Here is a 21,125-nt window from a genome sequence, read left to right on the forward strand (position 1 = left end):
ATTATGCTTATTAAATAATGATTTATAAATGACTAATTAAGATTTGTTTTCAGGATTCTTCGGAGAAAAGGATTATGAAATGCATATAAACACATTGGTACCTGTTATGACAGGAAAATATTTTCTTCTGGATTTGTAGAAAAAATTGCTGCACAGAGGTAAAATTATTTGGTGTTGTGCACATCGCAATTTAACCTATTATAATATGTGTATTTAAACTAACAGAGAATATGTCAGTTTGAGACTGCTTTCCTGCTGATATTGACTTTTCGGGGGTGGGGGGGGGATACAAAGATGCACAAATGCTTTATACTTGCATGAAAATCATTTATTCCATGCGGATGTTTTATACTTTTGTTTTATATCTTTTGTTATATTTTATTTTACTAAACTTTTGTTTTATTTTATTTCTTTGTCTTAGAATAATTCCTCATTGTTTTACTTTTTGCTGTTTTAAAAAAAAATTATCCAAAAAGGCCTCTCTGATATCTGTATAAAACCTAGAGGAATAAAAAAAGCTGCATTAGATTATATGAGTATACACTAATTGCTCTATACACAAATTTAATTAAAAATGATCTTACAAAGTATTTTAAAAAACCAGCAGACATTAACACAGAACCGGTCACAAAAAGACCTTTGAGGTTAGCCGCCAAAAAGGCTGGAATAGCAATAAGAACGTATTTTTAAATTATTTTTCTTTCATCTCATTGAATCGCCTTGTTTTACCTTACTTTTTATCAGTCCTGGTTGAACTTCGCTGAAGTAAGGATGCTGGGACTGCTTTGAAAATTTTTTAATTTTTGGCTTTATTGGTCGCATGTTGTTGTGAATTTTTTTATTTTTTATTTTTGTCTTGCTGAGGACAGCCCTTGGACATAGGGCCGAAATATTCATTCAAACTATCTCCACTGTCTTGCAAAAAGATTCCTCTATTGTTTATCGTGCTTTTGTTCTTTATTATATGAGTTTGAAGTAGCACGAAACAAAGCTTACTAGACATTACCAGATTTGTTCTTAGGTAACTTATCAAGCTGAAGAATAATTTCAGAATTTCGGACTATCTCTAGTGCATAATTTCTTTTTTTTTCTTTTATATTAAGTCAAGTTATATTTAAGTCAAGGTTCCATTTCTAAGACAGAATTTACAATCTATAAGCTTTTTTTTAGCTTGTTCTGTTTTTTTTTACGTGCAATTACCAATCTGTAGACTATTCTAAGTTGCTAATTTAAAAAAAAATGGAGACACTCACGATAAAATGTACAAAAATTAAATTTGCAGAGCGATTGAAAAAAGCAAATTTCATGAAGAATATAACAAACATCAGTAGCTCAGAACAATAGCAACAAGCATGGAAATTGTTAACCTAGAACAAGGAATAATAGTAGCCCAGAACAATGGCAACAAGCATGGAAAACTCGGAACCTAGAAAAAGGAATAATAGCAGCTTGGAACAATAGCAACAAGCAGTCAAAATTCGGAACCTAGAACAGGGAATAATAGTAGCTCGGATCAATAGCAACAAGCATGGAAAACTCGGAACCTAGAACTAGGATTAATCGTAGCTCGGAACAATAGCAACAAGCATGGAAAACTCGGAACCTAGAACAAGGAATAATAGTAGCTCGGAACAATAGCAACAATCATGGAAAACTCTGAACCGAGAACAAGGATTAATAGGAGCTTGGAACAATAGCAACAAGCAAGGAAAACTCGGAACCTAGAACAAGGACTAATCGTAGCTTGGAACAATAGCAACAAGCATGGAAAACTCTGAACCTAGAACAAGGAATAATAGTAGCTCGGAACAATAGAGACAAGCATGGAAAACTCGGAACCTAGAACAAGGAATAATAGTAGCTAGGAACAATAGCACCAAACATGGAAAACTCGGAACCTAGAACAATGAATAATGGTAGCTTGGAACAATAGCAACAAGCATGGAAAACTCGGAACCTAGAACAAGGAATAATAGTAGCTCGGAACAATAGCAGCAAGCATGGAAAACTCGGAACCTAGAACAAGGAATAATAGTAGCTCGGAACAATAGAAACAAGCATGGAAAACTCTGAACCTAGAACAAGGATTAAAAGTAGCTTGGCACAATAGCAACAAGCATGGAAAACTCGGAACCTAGAACGAGGATTAATGGTAGCTCGGAACAATAGCAACAAACATGGAAAACTCTGAACCTAGAACAATGAATAATAGCAGCTTGGAAAAATAGAGACAAGAATGGAAAACTCGGAAACTAGAACAAGGAATAATAGTAGCTCGGCACAATAGCAACAAGCACGGAAAACTCTGAACCTAGAACAAGGAATCATAGTAGCTCTGAAATCCAGCAGCAAGCTCGGAACACGAAGAACACAGAATAAGGGATATGTTAACGAATAGGAGAGGCAGAGGTCAAGGGAAGGAATTTAAAGGAAGTTGGAACTTAATAGAAAGGAGGAATAACGATTGAAGATTTAAGCAATGCGGGGTGAAGCAGCAATCCCGCAGATGTTTTGACCTCAGGATGCTAGGTGCCACGTTGAATTGAAAATAGTATTAGCGGTTTATGCTAGTAAGAATTAAACACGTACAGGATGTACATAATAACTCCAAGTGACCACATGTCACAGCTTTTGTCATACTTCTCTGGTCCCAGTACTTCTGGAGCTAAAAAAAAGAACCTATCTAATAATTATTTAATTTAATAAAACGCTTATTTATTAAAACAATTATTCATTTAAACACTTATCAATTAAAATATATATTAAAACACTTCCTGAAATGTTATTGCATTAATTGAAAAATAAGCCTGATGATTGGTAGGGATTAAAATAAATTAGATTAAATAGAGAGAAGGAAAGAGAATTAACACAACAAAAACACATCTAACCGAAAATGCTGCAAAATTGCACAAATTTTGGATACACTCTTATTTTGGATACACATTTATTTTGGTTAAGATGATACTACTACTACTACTACAAACAACTTACCGCAGTACCAAGCCTCCTGTTGCCAACACAGCTACGCATGCTCCTCCATCCCAGTCTATTCAAAGCCTCCCTCTTTACACCCTCCCAGGAAGTTTCCGTTTCAATTACATCTTTATTTAAGACATCCTCCTACCCCAACCGCGGAAGATCGCGCCAGCTGCGACTGTCTAATAAGTATCTGCGAAGCAAAATGAGAACAAGGGTTCGGATTAGATGCTGTTCCCTTGAAAATATTCAATACTTTTAAATTGTGATACACTCGAAAGAGAAAAAAAAAATGTTGCAGAAGTCTTTAATTTTGCGTTGTAATATTAGAACCCTTTTTCGAATAGGTCTAAAATTGAACTAGCTCCAGGACTGGTGATTAGCATGGATATTGGGACTACTCCACAGCTCTTATCGCAAAAATTACTTAGCCTACTTAATCCTATTATAGTCGTTAAAGCACCAAGGACATCAAAATAAACATTTTTTATATATAATTTATAAATGATTTGAAATAAAACAATTTTTTTGACTAATAAAGTAAAATAGATAAAAAGAAATTTTAATAAAATAATTGTTCTATAAATAATATAATTTACTAAAATAAACCTATATTAGGCATTTTAATACCTGAAAACCAAGGTTTTCTAAGAATTTTCGTTTGGGTTACTTCAAAATTATTTTCGCCAGCGTTGCAATGTTGAAACATGATAATAAATACTAAAAAACTAATAGTTAAATCTGATACCGCTTCATAACACAAAAAATTTAGCATTAATAATCTTTTGATTCTGTAAGACAACTAGACCGTCAAAGGGAAACTACACTTCCACAAGCTATTTGGTGCCATCTATTTTTAGATTTTTTGCCAATTTTTACTTTTTTTTTATTTGACGTGCGATACTACCACAAATTGCACGGCTGCATATGCAGTTCTTTACCATTAAAATTAAATTCAATAAAGTTGAACAGCAGGAACCAAATTAAAAAACGAAAGAAACTTGGGGAGAAAATCAATAAATAGAAAAGATAAAAAAATTTGGAACCAAACAGCTTAAGCAGTTGTTGGCTTCTTTTGAAAATGTAGTTGATCCCTTAGGGAATAAAAAGGTTGTTGATGTTGGAATTTTATAGATGAAAAGACGGTGTTGATGGCGTTGCTTATTTATTTTCACGGTTCAATGTGGCAAAATTGACGAAAAATTGGTAGCCCCTGTACAAGGAACAACGAATGATAAAAATTATATTCCGTGACTTTAAAACATCGTTTACAAAACCTTCAACCGCAATAATTAGCTCCCTAGAAGAGGTCTCCAAGATACCTGGGAGTCATGGTGCACCCCCCCCCCCCCAAAAAAAAATCAAAATTAAGTTTTTCTTATTCCTTGAAAATATTTACGGCTATATAATACACGGTTGTGTCATCATGTCACTCGACAATCAAAAGTGTTGCAAAAGTTTTGATAGTAAAAGTATTAATAGTAACAAGTGTTAAAGCAGGAAGGACGCCAAAGCAGAAATTTGCCCCCCTGGACCTATTTTAGGTATATTCTTAGCTGAAAACTGCAATTTCCGGAGATTTTTCTTTCAGGTATTTAACAGCTAAAAAAATTTTAGGGCTGTGCCATATCTTCGTGAGCACCGTAAACCTCTGTCTCTCTCTCTAAAAATTACATGTGACGATACATAGAAAATGATTTGAATATGAAGAAGTGCATTGTTGTATAAGATTTACTAGATAAAATTGCAGATTCCGTGGAGCTTTTATGCTTAATGAAAAACAATGTTTTTTTGCTGTTTTCGTACAGCATTTCTGCTTGAAAAAAATCTCCCTTTGTAATTTACTATTAAACCAGTTAAACATGACAGGGATTTTTATCCGTAACAACAGATTAATAATCTGTTGATTACCAGAGATATCTATAGCTTCAAAAGAAAGCTATACCTTCTTTAGCTTGGTACCATGCGTTTTAGCTTATATTTACTGTTTTTTCAACCATGTTTCTTTTTTATTTTTATTTTGTTGCATGCTAAAACCAATAACTGCTGCACATAGAGGTCCTTTTCATTGAAAGCTAAATTCTCAATTTCTGCAATTTTTGCTAAGTTTCCACTTAGCCATTTCAAAAATCAAAATGTATTTACATTATCCAACTACTACTACTAACAAGTCACCGCAGCACCAACCGGCCTAAGGCCAACACAGCTACGCATGCTCCTCCATCCCAATCTATTCAAAGCCTCCCTCTTTACACCCTCCCAGGAAGTTCCCATTTCCTTTAAATCTTTCTTTATGACACACTCCCACCCCAGAAGAGGACGACCTGCTTTCCGTTTAGCCCTAGGCGGTTGGCCGAAAGGAAAATCTTCGGCAATCTGTCATCCTTCATCCGCAGAACGAAAGACTTTCTTTTAAATATGCTCCTTGAAAGGACACAAAATATATGGAGTGTAGCAGGGAGATTGAAGGCTTTCCTTTGAATTAGCTCTTTAAAGGACCCAAATTAAGCTAGCTTTAAAACTTCATATAGCAAAGCTAAGAGAGGCGAGGTAAATGTATATCAGCACCCAGGCTTCCCCTCCCTTAACACATCCCCAGCGAATTAAAAAAAGCGTCTATCTAAATGGCATCTCAAAAGATGCTGCACTCGGGTAGGATAATACCCCTCCTACCCCAATACTGGCTAAGCCACTGAAATCTAAGAGTATTGCGTAAAAACTACTTACTGTTAAGTAATAACTGCAAAGTTACACATAAAATAAAAACTGCGACAATATTACCAACATATACCGAGTGTGGAAAGGCGTTAAATGCAGTAGATGGCGCTGAGCTTACACAGACAAAGATTTGTAACACACGAACTCGGACAGCGGAATCACGAAATGTGAAGATTGCATATCTGGGAATTACAATAAGCGATTGTTCATAGTTGTCACATATTACACTCAACCATCTCATATTTGTATGCCTTCACAAAAGGCAACAAGCTCTTTCAAACAATCAATTTTGTTACATTAATTCTCTATGCATTTTTAAATAACAATTCAGAGATTGGACTTTCTACCTCTATGTATGTTCCATAGAAATTTATTCAGCTAAATATATATACCATGAGCACTAGGGTTTCTGATTATTTTTGTTCAAATTCACAGACCCAAGCTTTCACAATAGCTGAAATAATAACTGCGTCTATACTACATTAGTGCAACAAATATAAACAAAAAAAATTTCAACCACATTACCAGCATAATACGGAGTGTAGCAGAGAAATTGAAGGAATTTGAAAATGCTCCTTTAAACAACCCAAAATATGTTAGCTTTAAAATTCCATATAATTGCTCTAATATAGGCACAGTTAGATATTTCATATTTTCGACCTAACGCCTTTAATTAGGTGTTGTTTTCTTAGACCACACGGCAGTTCTATGACGAACAAATAAACTTTCAAATGGGGATAAATCCATATATTAAGACAGTGAAAAAACAGGTACAAAAGTCCAGATATTTCGATCACACATACAGCAACCGTCTTCAGTATAAATACTAAAATAATAAAATTGAAACTAGCATCTTTATATACAACAAAATAAACAACTTTTCTGGTCATTCACAAAATAATGAATAATCTGGAAGTTCGTTATTCTGTGAATGACCCAAAAAGTTATTTATTTTGTTGTATATAAATATGCTAGTTTCAATTTTATTATTTTATTATTTATACTGAAGACGGTCGCTGTATATGTGATCGAAATATCTGGACTTTTGTACCTGTTTTTTCGCTGTCTAAATAAATGTATTTATCCTCATTTATAAGTTTATTTGTTCGTTAGGCATTTCAAACAACAATCAAATATTTCCTCAATGAATTTTCAACAAGAATGGAATTGTTCGGGGGAATTTTCCTGAAGGGGGGAGGTATTTTACAAGGAGGGATTTTCCGATGGCGAGGGAATTTCCCATTGAGGGAGCGCCGGATTTCCCGGCATTGTTTAAAAAATGACCAGAAATTTAATTTTTAAAAACCAGTTTTTTCAACCAAAAGTAAGGAGCAAGATTAAAACTTAAAATAAAGAGAGGTTATTATGTATATGAGGGGCGTTATCCCTTCTTCAGTACTTCGCTCATTACGCTAAATGTTGGCTATTTGTCCCAATTCTTTAACCCAAGGGTCATTTTAACAGAACAATAAGCTTTTTAAAAGTACTAAAAAACTTTAGCGTGAGGAGCGACGTATCGAGGAGGGGGTACCCCTTCACATATACGTAGTAATAACTATTCGTTTTAAGTTTTAATGATGCTCCTTACTTTCACTTGAAATTGTTTTTATTGAATTACATTTTTTTACTTATTTATATACAAGAACAGAAGTCATGAAGAAAGTCGTTCAACCGAATATAAAGTAGTATTAGCAGATTGAGAGTGGGCTTGAATTTTTCAAGGCACGAGGGACAGAAAACACTCAAAATGCGGTTATAGCCATAACCTTATAGAATACTGGCTACGTTTTTTTTCGTTTGTCGACCGGCAGTCTTCGCTGCTATATAAATCAATATATATAATAGCTACATAAATAGCCTATATAATAATAAATATATATTATTTATATAGCAGTCTTCGCTGCTATATAAATAAATATATATAATAGCTATATAAATATATAATAATAAATATATAAATATGTTATTTATCGAAATATTTTAAATATGGTATTTATTCAGTCCAATGTCTTAATTGGCCGTTTTGCCCTTTGTTATATGTTCTTTATTTTTATTTTATTTATAATCTGGTCATATAGTAGGAAAAAAGGCATTTTTTTTTTGACAGCTCCACAGAGAAAGTCATTTAACTGAACAGAAACATTCAGCTAAAAGTGAATTGACTTGAACAATTCAAGAGTTTTTTTTCAAGATGTAAGGGACAGAAAATTATAGCATGATTTCCTTTCTATCTCTACAATAATTATTATTATCATATTATAACAGCTATTATATATCATAATATACCATCATTATTTTATTTATTAATTAATAAACTTTTTCCACAAAATAAGTTTTTCAAAGAAAAGTAAAGAACTCCATTAAACAAAAAATTAGCAAAAATAAAATCAAATAATCTACCAAGCTTGAAACTACCACAAATCAGCATCGACAAATAAATGAAACCCAAAACGAACAGAAATTACAATAAATAACCGAGTCAAACTCAAGACAAGAAGAAATTTACATAAGTTGGGCGCAAAACCCCTATGCCTTCCCAAGGCCAGGACAAAATTTGCAGTTTACTGAAAAAAAAATATAAATGTTTTTACTTTTATAAATTTAACAAATAAAGTAATATTAAAATTTTGATTACTAAATATCAGCAATCCACATTCATTTGTATTTTTTCAGTAAAGTGATCATTTTGTTCTGGCCTTGGGAAGTCATAGGGGTTTTGCGCCCAACTTGTTTAATAGAGTTCTTTACTTTTCTTTGAAAAACTTATTCTGTGGAAAAAGTTTTTTTTATTTAATTTCTGTTTGTTTTATATTGACATAGTCTTTTCTGGGAAAAAGAAAATAATACTTTAAATCTTTTCGTTTTTTAAGACTTTATAGTTAGACCATCTATTTGTATGCTGGAGAAAACGTTTTAGCAATTTTTAACAAAATACACCCTTTTAAAAATCTGGACACAAATAATAGTGTTTAATTTAGTTTCATACCTCCTCTAATTGACCTGAAATGAATAACTTGGTACCATTCGCAAAAAAATCTGTTTACTTTCTTTGATAGCATAGATACACTTACGCTATTTTGATTTGGTTAAATTTTAAGCCCGGAAAGTTTGAACATAATACCCTCAGTCGTTCTTGGGATACTGCTGAGATGCCTTATTTAAAATTAGCGATATCACAGTGCATTTTGATTTAATCTTAAGGCAATATTTAGTTTTTAAATATAATGGGCAAATGGGAGGGTGGGAGTGGAAGGGGGATTAGTTGCCCTCCAATCACTTTCGACTATTAAAAAGGGCATCAGCCCTTTCTATTTCCAATCGAATGAGCCCTTTTCGAAGTTCCCACGACAACTCCTTCGATACGAAGTGCCTTGGTCTAAACAACAACAACAACAAAAAATATGACTAGTCAGTTTTGACTATTAAAAATGGTACCAGTCCTTTAAATTTCAAATCGAATGAGCCCTTTTTCAAGTTTCTACGACAAAACTTTTCAATAAAAACTTATATGCCCCCAAGGTATAACTTATAACCCTTGCCCAGAGGGTTGTTGGGAGTGTCCTCCTCAAAAACATATTTTTATCTGGAAATCAACTACGCTGAACAAAATGGCTATCTCAAAATTTTGATTGGATGTGTTTGGGGGAATGATGGGCGTGGGGGGGGGGGCTAATTGTCATCCAATCACTTTCGACTATTAAAAAGGGCACTAGGCTTTTGAATTTCCAATTGAATGAGCCTTTTTTGAAGTTTCTTCGACAACTCCTTCTATAAAAACCTTATGTACTCTCTGGGCATAACTTAAAGCCCTTGCCTCTAGGGTTGTAGGGAAGTGTCCTCCTCAAAAACATTTTTTATATCTGGAAATTAACTAGCCTACGCTGAACAAAATGGCTATCTCAAAATTTAGATTGGATGTGTTTGGGGGAATGATGGGTGTGGTGGGGGGGGGGGGCTAGGTGCCCCCAATCACTTTTGACTACTAAAAAGGGCATTATCCTTTTGAATTTCCAATCGGTTGAGCCTGTTTTGAAGTTTCTACGACATCGCCTTCTATAAAAACCTTGTATGCCCCTAGGGCATAACTTTAAACCGTTGCCCTGAGGGTTATGGGGGAGTTTCCTCCTCAAAAACATATTTTCTATCTGGAAATCAACTACTCTGAACAAAATGGCGATCTCAAAATTTTGATTGGATGTGTTTGGGGGAATCAGGGGCGGGGGGGGGGCTAGTTGCCCTCCAATCACTTTCGACTATTAAAAAGGGTACTAGCCCTTTGAATTTCCAGTCGAATGAGCCTGTTTCGAAGTTTCTACGACAACGCCTTCTATAAAAACCTTATATGCCCTCTGGGCATAACTTAAAACCCTTGCCCCGAGGGTTGTGGGGGAGTGTCCTCCTCAAAAACTTATTTTATATCTGGAAATCAACTAGCCTACGCTGAAAAAAATGGCTATCTCAAAATTTAGATTGGATGTGTTTGGGGGAATGATGGGTGTGGGGAGGGGTGGGGGGCTAGGTGCCCTCCAATCACTTTCGACTATTAAAAAGGGCACTAGCCCTTTGAATTTCCAATCGGTTGAGCCTGTTTTGAAGTTTCTACGACATCGCCTTCTATAAAAAACCTTATATGCCCCTAGGGCATAACTTTAAACCCTTGCCCTGAGGGTTATGGGGGAGTTTCCTCCTCAAAAACATATTTTCTATCTGGAAATCAACTAGCCTACGCTGAACAAAAATGTCTATCTCAAAATTTTGATTGGATGTGTTTGGGGGAATGACGGGGGTCGGGGGGGGGGGGCTAGGTGCCCTCTAATCACTTCTAACTATTAAAAAGGGCACTAGACCTATATGCCCCCTGGGCATAACTTCAAACCCTTGCCCTGAGGGTTATGGGGGAGTTTCCTCCTCAAAAACATATTTTCTATCTGGAAGTCAACTACGCTGAACAAAATGGCTATCTCAAAATTTTGATTGGATGTGTTTAGGGGAATAATGGGCGTGGGGGCTAGTTGCCCTCCAATCACTTTCGACTATAAAAAAGGGCAATAACCCTTTGAATTTCCAGTCGAATGAGCCTGTTTTGAACCTTTTAACCATTTTTAACAAAATGGCTATCTCAAAATTTCTATCTTATGCATTTGGTGAAAGAAGAGCGTTGGGAGGGGGGGGCTAGTTGCCCTCCGATCACTTTTGACTCCTAGAAGTTGAACTAGGAACTTTCACTTTCCAAATAAATGAGGCCTCTCTGAATTTTATACAAGCATCCCTTCCATAAGAATCATATATACCCCCGGGGCATAACTTGCAACGCCTGCCCCCGGACCCTGGAAGGTTGTGCTGACACCACAGTTTTTTTTATCTAAAAAGTGAACTATAACTTTCACTTTACAAATAAATGAGCCCTCCCTGAAGTTTATACGAGCATCCCTTTCACAAGAACCATATATACACCCAGGGCATAACTTGCAACGCCTGCCCCCGGGCCCTGGGGGGTTCTATCGTCACTTGAAATTTATTATCTGACCATTGAACTATTTTAACAATATGAGTATGTTAAAATTTTTATCTGATGCATTTGGTAGAAAAGCTGCCTTCTGAAGCCCCAAAAGCTGCATTTGGGGCTAGCTGCCTTCTGGTCACTTTTGACTCTTTAAAGTGATCTACAACTTTCAATTTCCAATCAAATGAGCCCTCCCTGAAGTTTATACCAGCATCCCTTCCATAGGAACCATATATGCCCCCAGGGCATAACTTATAACGCCTGCCACCGGGCCCTGAGGGGCCTTGTCGATACCGGTCTTTTTGTGATTTGACCTTTGAACTATTTTTAACTAAATTTCTATCTCACAATTTTTATCTGATACATTTGAGGAAAAAAGGCGTTGTGGGGGGGGGCTAGCTGCCCTCCGATCACTTTTGATTCTTAAAAAGTGAACCAGAACTTTCAATTTCCAATCAAATGAGCCCTCTCTGAAGCTTATACAAGCATCCCTTCCACGAGAACCATATATGCCCCCAGGGCATAGATTACAACGCCTGCCCCTGGGCCCTGGGGGGTTGTATCAACACTAAATTTTTTGTTATCCAACCTTTGAACTATTTTAGCAAAATGGCTATCTCAAAATTTTTATCTGATGCGTTTGGGGAAAAAAGGCGTGGGGCGGGGGGCTAGTTGCCCTGCGATATCATTTGACTCTGAAAAAATGAACTAAAACCTTTAAGTTCCAATCAAATGAGCTCTCTCTGAAGTCTATACGAGCATCCCTTCCATAAGAACCTTATTTGCCCCCAGGGCATACCTTACAACGTCGGTCCCTGGGCGGTTGTGTCGACACCGGAGTTTTTGTTATGTGATCTTTGATTTTTTTTTTTTAACAAAATCGTTATTTCAAAATTTTTATCAAATGAATTTGAGAAAAAAAGGGCGTAGAGGGGGGGGGTTATTTCCCTCCGATCACTTTTGACTCTTAAAAAAGCCTCTAGAACTCTCGATTTTAGAATCGAATGAGCCCCCTTTGAATTTTTTGCGACGACCCATTCCATGTGAAGTGCCTCTGGGAATAGAAAAATAAAACATTGAAGCCATTTGGTCTTTACTATAGGTAACGCTACAGCGTTGTCTCTGATACCGCTTAAACAAAAAGGTAAAAAAAAATATTTTTAGAAAACTATTTTTAAACTTCCTTCTATACCAAAATTGTTTTCAAAAGTGTTGTTTCATAGGTAATTAAATAAAAAAAACAAGTTTTTTAAACTGAAAGTAAGGAGCGACATTAAAACTTAAAACGAACAGAAATTATTCCGTATATGAAAGGGCTGTCCCCTCCTCAACGTCTCGCTCTTTACGCCAAATTTTTTATTGTTTTAAAAAATAAAGTTGTGTGACAGAGTCAAACTTTAGCGTAAAGAGCGAGGCATTGAGGAGGGGACAGCCCCTTTCATATACGGAATAATTTCTGTTCGTTTTAAGTTTTAATGTCGCTCCTTATTTTCAGTTTAAAAAACTTGTTTTTTTATTAAATTTCTGATCGTTTTTTAGTTAATGCAGCTTTTATTTTAAAATGCAAAATTCCACATTTTTGCTGATAGGAGTTTGAAGCTTCTTTAATAATGTTCTTTGCTAAGCTGAATCTGATGGTGTGATTTTTGTTAAAGTTAATTATAAAAATTTGCAATTAAAACAAAATTTTATTGTTTAAAAAAAATTGAGTTGTGAGAAAGTCAAACTTTAGCGTAAAGAGCGAGGCGTTGAGGGGGGGGACAGTCCCTTTCATATACGGAATAATTTCTGTTCGTTTCAAGTTTTAACGTCGTTCCTTACTTTCAATTAAAAACTTGTTTTTTTTTTTATTTCATTTGTGAACGTTTTTGAATTAATGCAGGTTTAGATTTTGGCTCACCGTGCATAAATAATTAAAACAAAATTTGCATATTAATTTTACTTTTATTTGGTTAAATGGCTTTCTCGAAATTTGTTGAATTTTATTTACGAACGTTTTTATTAGTAATAAATATACGTAACTTACGAATTAACTTACGTAACGAACTTCTATATTCATATATTTTTAATAAGTATATTAGGGGGTTCGCCCCTTACTCATTACCCTACTCTTCACGCAAAGGTTTGAATTTTGTCCCAATTCTTTAAAAATGACCCCTTAATCACAAAGGCCGTTAATTATAATAAATGGCTCTTATGAAAGTACTACAAAATCTTTTGCTTAAAGAGCGAGGCACTGACTAGAAGGTGAACCCAATCATATACCTAATATTTTTTTGTTCGTTTTAAGTTTTGATGTTGCTCCTTGCTTTCAGTTGAAAAACTTGTTTTTTATATTTAATTTCTGATTATTTTTTTTAAATAATGATGGGAAATCCGGCGCCCCCTTCATAGCAATGTCCCTTCCCCCATGAAAACTGCTTTCATGAAAATATCCTCCCATATAACCCCCCGACCCACCCCCCCCCCCCACTACCACAAAAAATTCCCCCTGAAAACGTCTGTATACTTCCCAATAACCAATACTATATGTTATCATTGGGTAAAGTTCATAACTTTCAGCCCTCCCCCTGGGGGCTTTGAGGGATTAAGTCATCCTAAAAGACATGGTTATAAAATTTTCGACCATGTTCAACAAAACGGCTATTTCAAGATTTTGATCGGGTGACTTTTGGAAAAAAATGAGCGTAGGAAGGGATCTAGTTACCATTCATTTTTTGGTCACTTAAAAATAGTACTCGAACTTTTAATTTCCGTTCAAATGAGCCCTTTCGCGATATACTGGGTCGATACGATCACCCCTGGGAAGAAAAAAAAACAAACAAACACACATCCATGATCTTTCTTATGGCAAAAAATGGAAAATTCCACATTTTTATAGATAGGAGCTTGAAACCTTTACAGTAGGGTTCTCTGATACGCTGAATATGATGGTGTGAATTTCATTAAGGTTCTATAACTTTCAGGGGGTCTTTCTCTCTTTTTTCGAAAATCCGCCCGGCTTCCTTTGACACGATACTTCTGAATGGTCACGCCAAGATTGATGAAATTTATATATGGTACGTCCAATTTAAAATCTAATTCTTTTGGTGCACTCGCATATACCAAAATTCCGTCGTCTAGGCGTTTGACTCCAATTGAACCGGGTTGCACCTTACCTAAAGTTCGTTACCGCGATATGTTTGATATAAAGAACGCAGATAAATCTGAAAAATCCTGGGGCGATATTTATTTCTTAAGTAATGAGAAAATGCACGCGACCACTTCAATAGCTGTTCATTCAGATTATACTTTAAACATTTTCAACGATTTTAGAATGCATTTTGTGTTAATTAGAATATCAAACATGCAAATTTTGACCTTTTACTAATTCCTCGTGACCTAGTACAAAAAACATTTTTTCTACAACGTTGTTTCGCCTTTACTCATACTTTTTAGCTCTGCTCGCTGGCTGTCGTTCTGCTTCCCAAGGAACACCCCGAGTTGCAACCATAGTCATGTTTGGTCCCAAATTTGTCCAATATGGGTTTTCAATCTCTACAGAATCATTGGTCAAGCACCATTCTTCAACACAGCTAATCTATTACTATTATAATTGCTGTCATTAATATGAGCTTATGCAGGAAAATGAATCGACGCTAATTTCACATAAACCAATTGCCTCCTAACAGAAAAAGAGTAATAATAACATGGTACCAAGTCCCACTCGGCTATTGGTGTCCCCTTGGGCGTTATATTCTGATATAAAGCTTGCCTGTCTCTTTTCTTCTTTGTAGAAGACACTTCTTTGTAGTGTCGTTTGTTGCTAGTATGGAAGGAGCTGTCATAAATACTTTGGAAGGGGCTCATTTGATAGAAAATAGAAAGTTCTAATGGTTTTTTAATAGTCAAAAGTTAATAGAGGGCAATAGGCCCTCCTTCCACGCCCTTTTTTCCTAAAGACAGCCAATTAAAATTTTCAAATAACCATTTTTTCAGCATAGTTGAAAGGTCTAATAATTATGTCTCTGGTGATGACAACCCTCCGCCGCAGTTGGGGAAAGGGTTGTAAGTTTCGTAATTCACCTATAGTTTACTTGTAGTGTCTGCTATTAAAAAATGGGGCAAGTTTGACCCTGTTTGTTTAAAAACGGTGAGGCTATTAAGGTAAAACTTTCAGAAAATGTCGAAAGGAGTGTTGAACTAAACCAAAACACACTTTGTATATACAGGCTGCTGAAAGAGCGTATCTCAGGGTCGGTGTTGGGTATTAAGCTGGAATTTTCAGGGAATGACGACGGGGGTGATTAACTGACGAAAAGGCAAAAAAATGCACGCCAACACTACTACTGCTACTACTGTTCTGTTACTGCTACCAATACAGCTACTATTTTTACTGCGACTACAACGAAGGCTAGGGGTATTAAGCAGAAAATTTCAGGAAATGCTGAGAGGGAGCTCGACTGAATCCAAACATACTGTGTGCATACAGGTTGCCAAAAGGACGTATTAGCAACAAAGCCGATCCTAGGGTTGGTGATGCCCGGCAATCATTTATTGCAGCTCCGTCCTCTCGACTTAAATACAAGCTAAAAAAGCCGAGGCAAAGCGAAAAATGTGATCAATGTGTGCAGCCTCCTAGCCACGGCGCTCGGGGCACCCCCCCCCCCTTTGAACAGCTCTGATTAGCATTATCTTAGGAAAAGGATTGAGTCACTACTGTTACTAATACTGCTACTACTACTACTAATACTACTGCTGCTCCTATTACTACTACCACTACTACTATTATTACTACTAGGGCTAAGGTTATTTAGGTGAAAATTTCAGGGAATATTTAGAGAGAAGTTGAACTAAAGCAAAGCGAAAAATTTGATCAATGTGGGCAACCTCCTAGCTACGGCGCTCGGGGAATCTGCCCCCTCCCTTTTAACGGCTCTGATTAGTATTATCTTAGGAAAAGAACTGAGTTACTACTGTTTACCATTACTACTACTGCTACTGCTGCTACTACTGCTATTACTGTTGCTACTACTACTACTATTACTACTACTACTACTACTATTACTACTACTACTGTTACTGCTATTACTATTACTGCTACTACTACTACTGCTACTATTACTGCTACTACGGCTAAGGCTGTTTAGGTGAAAATTTCATTTAATATTTAGAGAGAAGTTGAACTAAATCAAAACACACTATATGCATGCATATTGTCAAAAAGGCGTATCAGTAATATGTTAGGAGTGGCTTATAGTATTAAGTAAAACCTTACGTAGCATGGTGTGGGGGATGTTGAACTAATCAAAAGGCAATAGGTGTGGGCTACTGCTACTGCTTCAACTGCTACTACTACTGCTATTACGATTTCTACTGCTACTACCAGAGTCTTTCTTAGAGTTTGTGGTGCCTGGGGAAAATTAATCACAGCGCCCTACTCTCGACTCAAATATTAGCAAAAAAGCCAAATCGAAGGGAAAATTTTTGAACAAAATGGGCAACCCCTCTACCATGGCAGCCCTCCCAGCCATGCCACCTGGAGCAGCTGTCCGGTTGTCCTCCGACCATTTGGAAGTCTCCGAATGCCCACTACTACTACTACTAAATCCAAGAGTATTAAGGTGGACATTTCAGAGAATGTTGAGCAGATGTTGAACTAAATCAAACCACTCGTGTTCATTTTGGTTGTCAAAAGTATGCATTATCAATTTTCCAGAAAAGGCATAGGGTATCAAGTTGAAACATTCAGGGCATGTTAGAGGATGTTGAAAAAAAGACGCTATGTGTATACTGCTACTACTGCTGCTACTAATACTGCTACTACTACTGAGGCCAAGGGTATTAAGGTGAAACTTTCATGAATTACTTTTAGGGGGACATTTGACTAAATAGAAACACATCATGTGCACGTAGGTTGTCAAAAGGTTGTAGCAGCGATATCCTAGGAAGACTTAGATTTTTAAGTTGAAACTTTTAGAATAAGTTAAGGGGGATATTGAACTAACTATAAGCACTATGTGCCAGTGGCGGATCCAGGATTTTTTAGGGAGGGGGGGGTGCAAAATAAGTTGATCTGATAAACTCGCGTTAGGAGCAAGTTTAATTAACGCAAACTTGCGTTAAATAAGCATATGACACTACTTCAGACTATGTTAAGGGGGGTGCGCGCCCCATCGCCCTCCCATGGATCCGCCACTGCTATGTGCATGCTACTATGACTACTGCTTCTTCTACTACGATTGCTGGTGCTACTGAGGATAGCGGTATTAAGGTGAAATTTTCACGGAACGTTTCGGGGGAGTTTGAACGAAATCAAAACACACTATGTGCATGTTGGTTGTCAAAAGGGCATGTCAGTGACATTTCAGGAATGGGTTAGAATAATAATCTGAAACTTTCAGAGCAAGTTGATGGGGATGTTGAACTAACCAAAAGGCACTATTTGCATACTACTACTATTTCTACTGCTGCTACTAATACCACAACTAAGGCTAAAGGCATTAAGGAGACGCTTTCAGGAAATGTTGAGGGGGATGTTGAACTAAATAAAAATATATTATGTTAAACTAAACTAAACACACAATCAAAATATTTTAAGTGCATTCAGTTTGTCAAAATGGTATAGGCGGGATATTTTATGACTTGAATAGGGTATAAAGTAGAATTTTTAGGGGAAGTCTATGTTGCTATAAAAATAAATCAAAAGGTACTATGTGCATGATGGGTGTCGAAAGGACGAATCAGCAATATATTAGAACAACTAAGGTTAATAATTCGGAACTCTCGGGGCTAATACTATAAATACTACTGCTACTACTTTTAAATTAAATCAAAAGGGGTTAAGCGGATCCAGGTTTTCGAAATGCCATAGATACAATGTCTCAGGAATAAAATTGGATATTAAGTTTTACTTTTCAGGGAAAGTTGAAAGGAGTGTAAAGCTAAATAAAAAGGTATTATGTGTATCCAGATTGTCAAAAAGACGAATATGCAGTATATCAAGAACAGTTAGGAGTGTAACGTTGGAAATCTCAGATCCTATTATTGGGAATGTTGAACTAAATCAAAAGATACTCTGTCCATCCAAGTTTGTCATAAGGGTTTATTTGCGATATTTTAGGAATGGATGAAGGTATTAAATATAGACTTTCAGGGCATGTTGAGGGTATAACTGAAAATAAATATTAAAAGGATGTAACTTCAATGTCTCTAAAATGGCTAAGGGTAATAAAGTGGAAATTTCAGGGGATGATAGGGAGTATTTTAAATAAAATCAAAGTGCACTAAATGCATGCAGGTTGTGGAAAGAGTGCATCAGCATTATGATCAGCAAAGCCAGGGCGCATCATTAAATAGCATCAGAGTAAGCAAAAGTATGTTTATTTACCGAAAAAATTTCCCGTCGGTTCTAATTCGGACAGTTTCTAGTAAAAGTTACAAATTACGCTTTAGTTGCAAAAGTACCCTTTATATTACACAAGCGCACTAATAAAAATAGCGAGGCCAGGAGGCTATATTTTTTAAAGAAACCTTGAGACGTGAGGACTACGTCCAGTACTCTGAAAAACCAGTACGTCTAGAAAAAGCATTGAAGTCCTGTAATTACGTACTAAAATGATTAAGTGTAGTTTATTCTATGGGATTATTAATCAGCTTATACATAATTTGTTCTAGTACTATGAGCATATACTTAAATATTCTTTGGCATACTTGATACACAGGAAGTTTGTTATCTTCTCTTTGTCCTTGGGAAAATGACCTCTTCTAGTGGACATCAAAAGAGTTAGTTGGCAGCAAAGTATAATCACCTACGGAACAAGTACTGACAAAACTCTCCAAAAGTGACCCCGCGTACCTCAGCGCCTCTAGACACAAAGTGCTGTACTACTTAATCGCTCCGAGCCAAAGTACTTTGCTACGAGTCAATAAATTATGCTAGAGCGTGATTCAGGCGACGAGTGACCGGGAAAGTTTTATTGAATTGTGTAACTACGGTATTTAGTTGCCAGGTTCGCATAGATATGGAATCGTCTCCGGAGAAGCGGACAAAGGGTCACTTTTTTGTGTGGAGAGGATAGGTTTTGTCAGTACTTGTTCCGTAGGTGATTATAATTTGGTTGGCAGCAAAGTATAATCACCTACGGAACAAGTACTGACAAAACCTATCCTCTCCACACAAAAAAGTGACCCTTTGTATACCTATGCGATCCTGGCAACTAAAAACCGTAGTTACACAATTCATCCCGGTCGCTCGTCGCCTGAATCACGCTCTAGCATAATTATTGGCCGGAGCAAAATACTTTGGCTCGGAGCGATTAAGTAGTACAACATTTTGCGTCTAGAGGCGCTGAGGTACGCGGGGTTACTTTTGGAGAGTTTTGTCAGTACTTGTTCCGTAGGTGATTATACTTTGGTTGGCAGTAACGCATATGAAGCTGGTAAAAATTCAAATTGTGAAACCGTGCCTTGATATGGATAAAGCCACCACTGCTATCTTTGACACGCCGATTCCTGAAGAAGAGCTGCACGCCAAATACAAAAGGCAGAACAATGGAAATACGGAAGTTTATTATGGATTACTTTTGGCTGTTTTATCTTGCATATTTATAGGTATGGTTTGGTCTTATTATTTGAGATGGATTTATTAATTAGGCTAGCCTAGAAAAGGTCACATAACTTAGTAGAACCAAAAAAATGAGTTTTAACAAAAATTTAAGGATAATACAGACTATCTAGAATATACAACCATCTAAAGAAGTGCCAAAATGGTGCAAATGTGCTCATTTAGCAGTACTAGCCTAGGGTAATACCCCAGTAGGCTACTCAAAAAGTGCCTAGTATTGGCCAAGTGTTACAAGTTAATGTTAAAAGCCCACAGACACAAACACATTAAGGTAGGTTTTTCAATTTACAGAATAAATTTCAGTTCACATATTAATCTGTTGTAAATTTTCCTTACCACCCCTCCCCCTAATGGCCCAATAGGCTTCTTTTGGAAGACCACTTTTCTTCAGCATTATAGAAAAATAGAGACATGTTTTTGGACCACCCCTATTTTACTACAGCATGATGCAATTAAAGTGTAGTAATAAAATGCCCATTCTTTTGCACTAAGATCTTACATCTTTCTGCAAAGATTTCCTTTCTTTTAACTCATCTTTGTTCTAAGATCTTACAGCTCACTGATGGTAGCAAAAAGTGTGAAAGACGCCATCTTTCTACCATATAAAACAATGATGAGAGAACTGATGATATACTCATCATTACTCTTAGACTGCTGATCAGCACAGAATGATGAAAGACCTTTGAAAAAGAACACTATAAGATGTTTTGCCTTTCATATGCCTTGTTTATGGTCAAGTCAATAAAGTAATAATTTCAAGTGTTTAATCTTGAATAACTTTAATAATAACCAGTTGATACATAGCTTAGATTTTTAGCTATTTATTGATATATACAATTCTTCTTAATTTGTCTTTGGTAACAAGATGTTAGGGTTTTAGTTTTACCTAATTTTGCTCAATTGCATACTATTTTTATCCTGTATACACTGGGTAAAGGTCTAGACTAGAGGCTATTGAGAAGGAAACATGTTAAAAAGATTTGTACTTTGTAATATAGCCTACAGAATATTTATAGCTAACACATTTTGACTACAGCTCTACTATACTTTACCCCAAAAACCAACAAAAATTTCTTTTTCTTTTCTTTCCTTTTTGTTTAGCACTGAGGAAAACTCTTCTTTGTGGTTCACCACTGGCTGACAAAATCCTTGGTTTTTCACCCTTTTTGATTTTATTTTTCATTTTGTTATTTTCTTTTGTCTCTGAGTTTCATTTGTCATGTATAGCCAGTGTGGTCTTAGAATATATTTGAGTATAGCCACCAAATATATGATTGTTTTGGCATTTTCTTGAAGGAAAGTATGTTTTTTCCTCTTTTTTCT

General features: G+C 36.1%; 1 protein-coding gene across 2 annotated transcripts in view; it reads left to right on the forward strand.

The window, feature by feature from the left end:
• The first annotated feature begins 52 nt into the window (after positions 1-52).
• Positions 53-21,125, forward strand: part of spict (magnesium transporter spict) — a 42,178-nt gene continuing 21,105 nt past the window's right edge. The window contains exons 1-3 of one of the 2 annotated variants that reach the window (XM_089108320.1): positions 86-158; positions 18,854-18,961; positions 19,601-19,789. In XM_089108320.1, the coding sequence (XP_088964446.1) occupies positions 18,934-18,961; positions 19,601-19,789 (217 nt within the window). In that variant the 5' untranslated portion in view covers positions 86-158; positions 18,854-18,933. Of the gene's footprint in view, positions 159-18,853; positions 18,962-19,600; positions 19,790-21,125 lie in introns of both variants that reach the window. The other variant, XM_089108321.1, reaches the window with a different exon arrangement.

This window comes from Artemia sp. Qi Xiang Cuo, chromosome 2 (assembly GCF_049724085.1).
Source record: "Artemia sp. Qi Xiang Cuo chromosome 2, ASM4972408v1, whole genome shotgun sequence".
NCBI lineage: Eukaryota > Metazoa > Arthropoda > Branchiopoda > Anostraca > Artemiidae > Artemia > Artemia sp. Qi Xiang Cuo.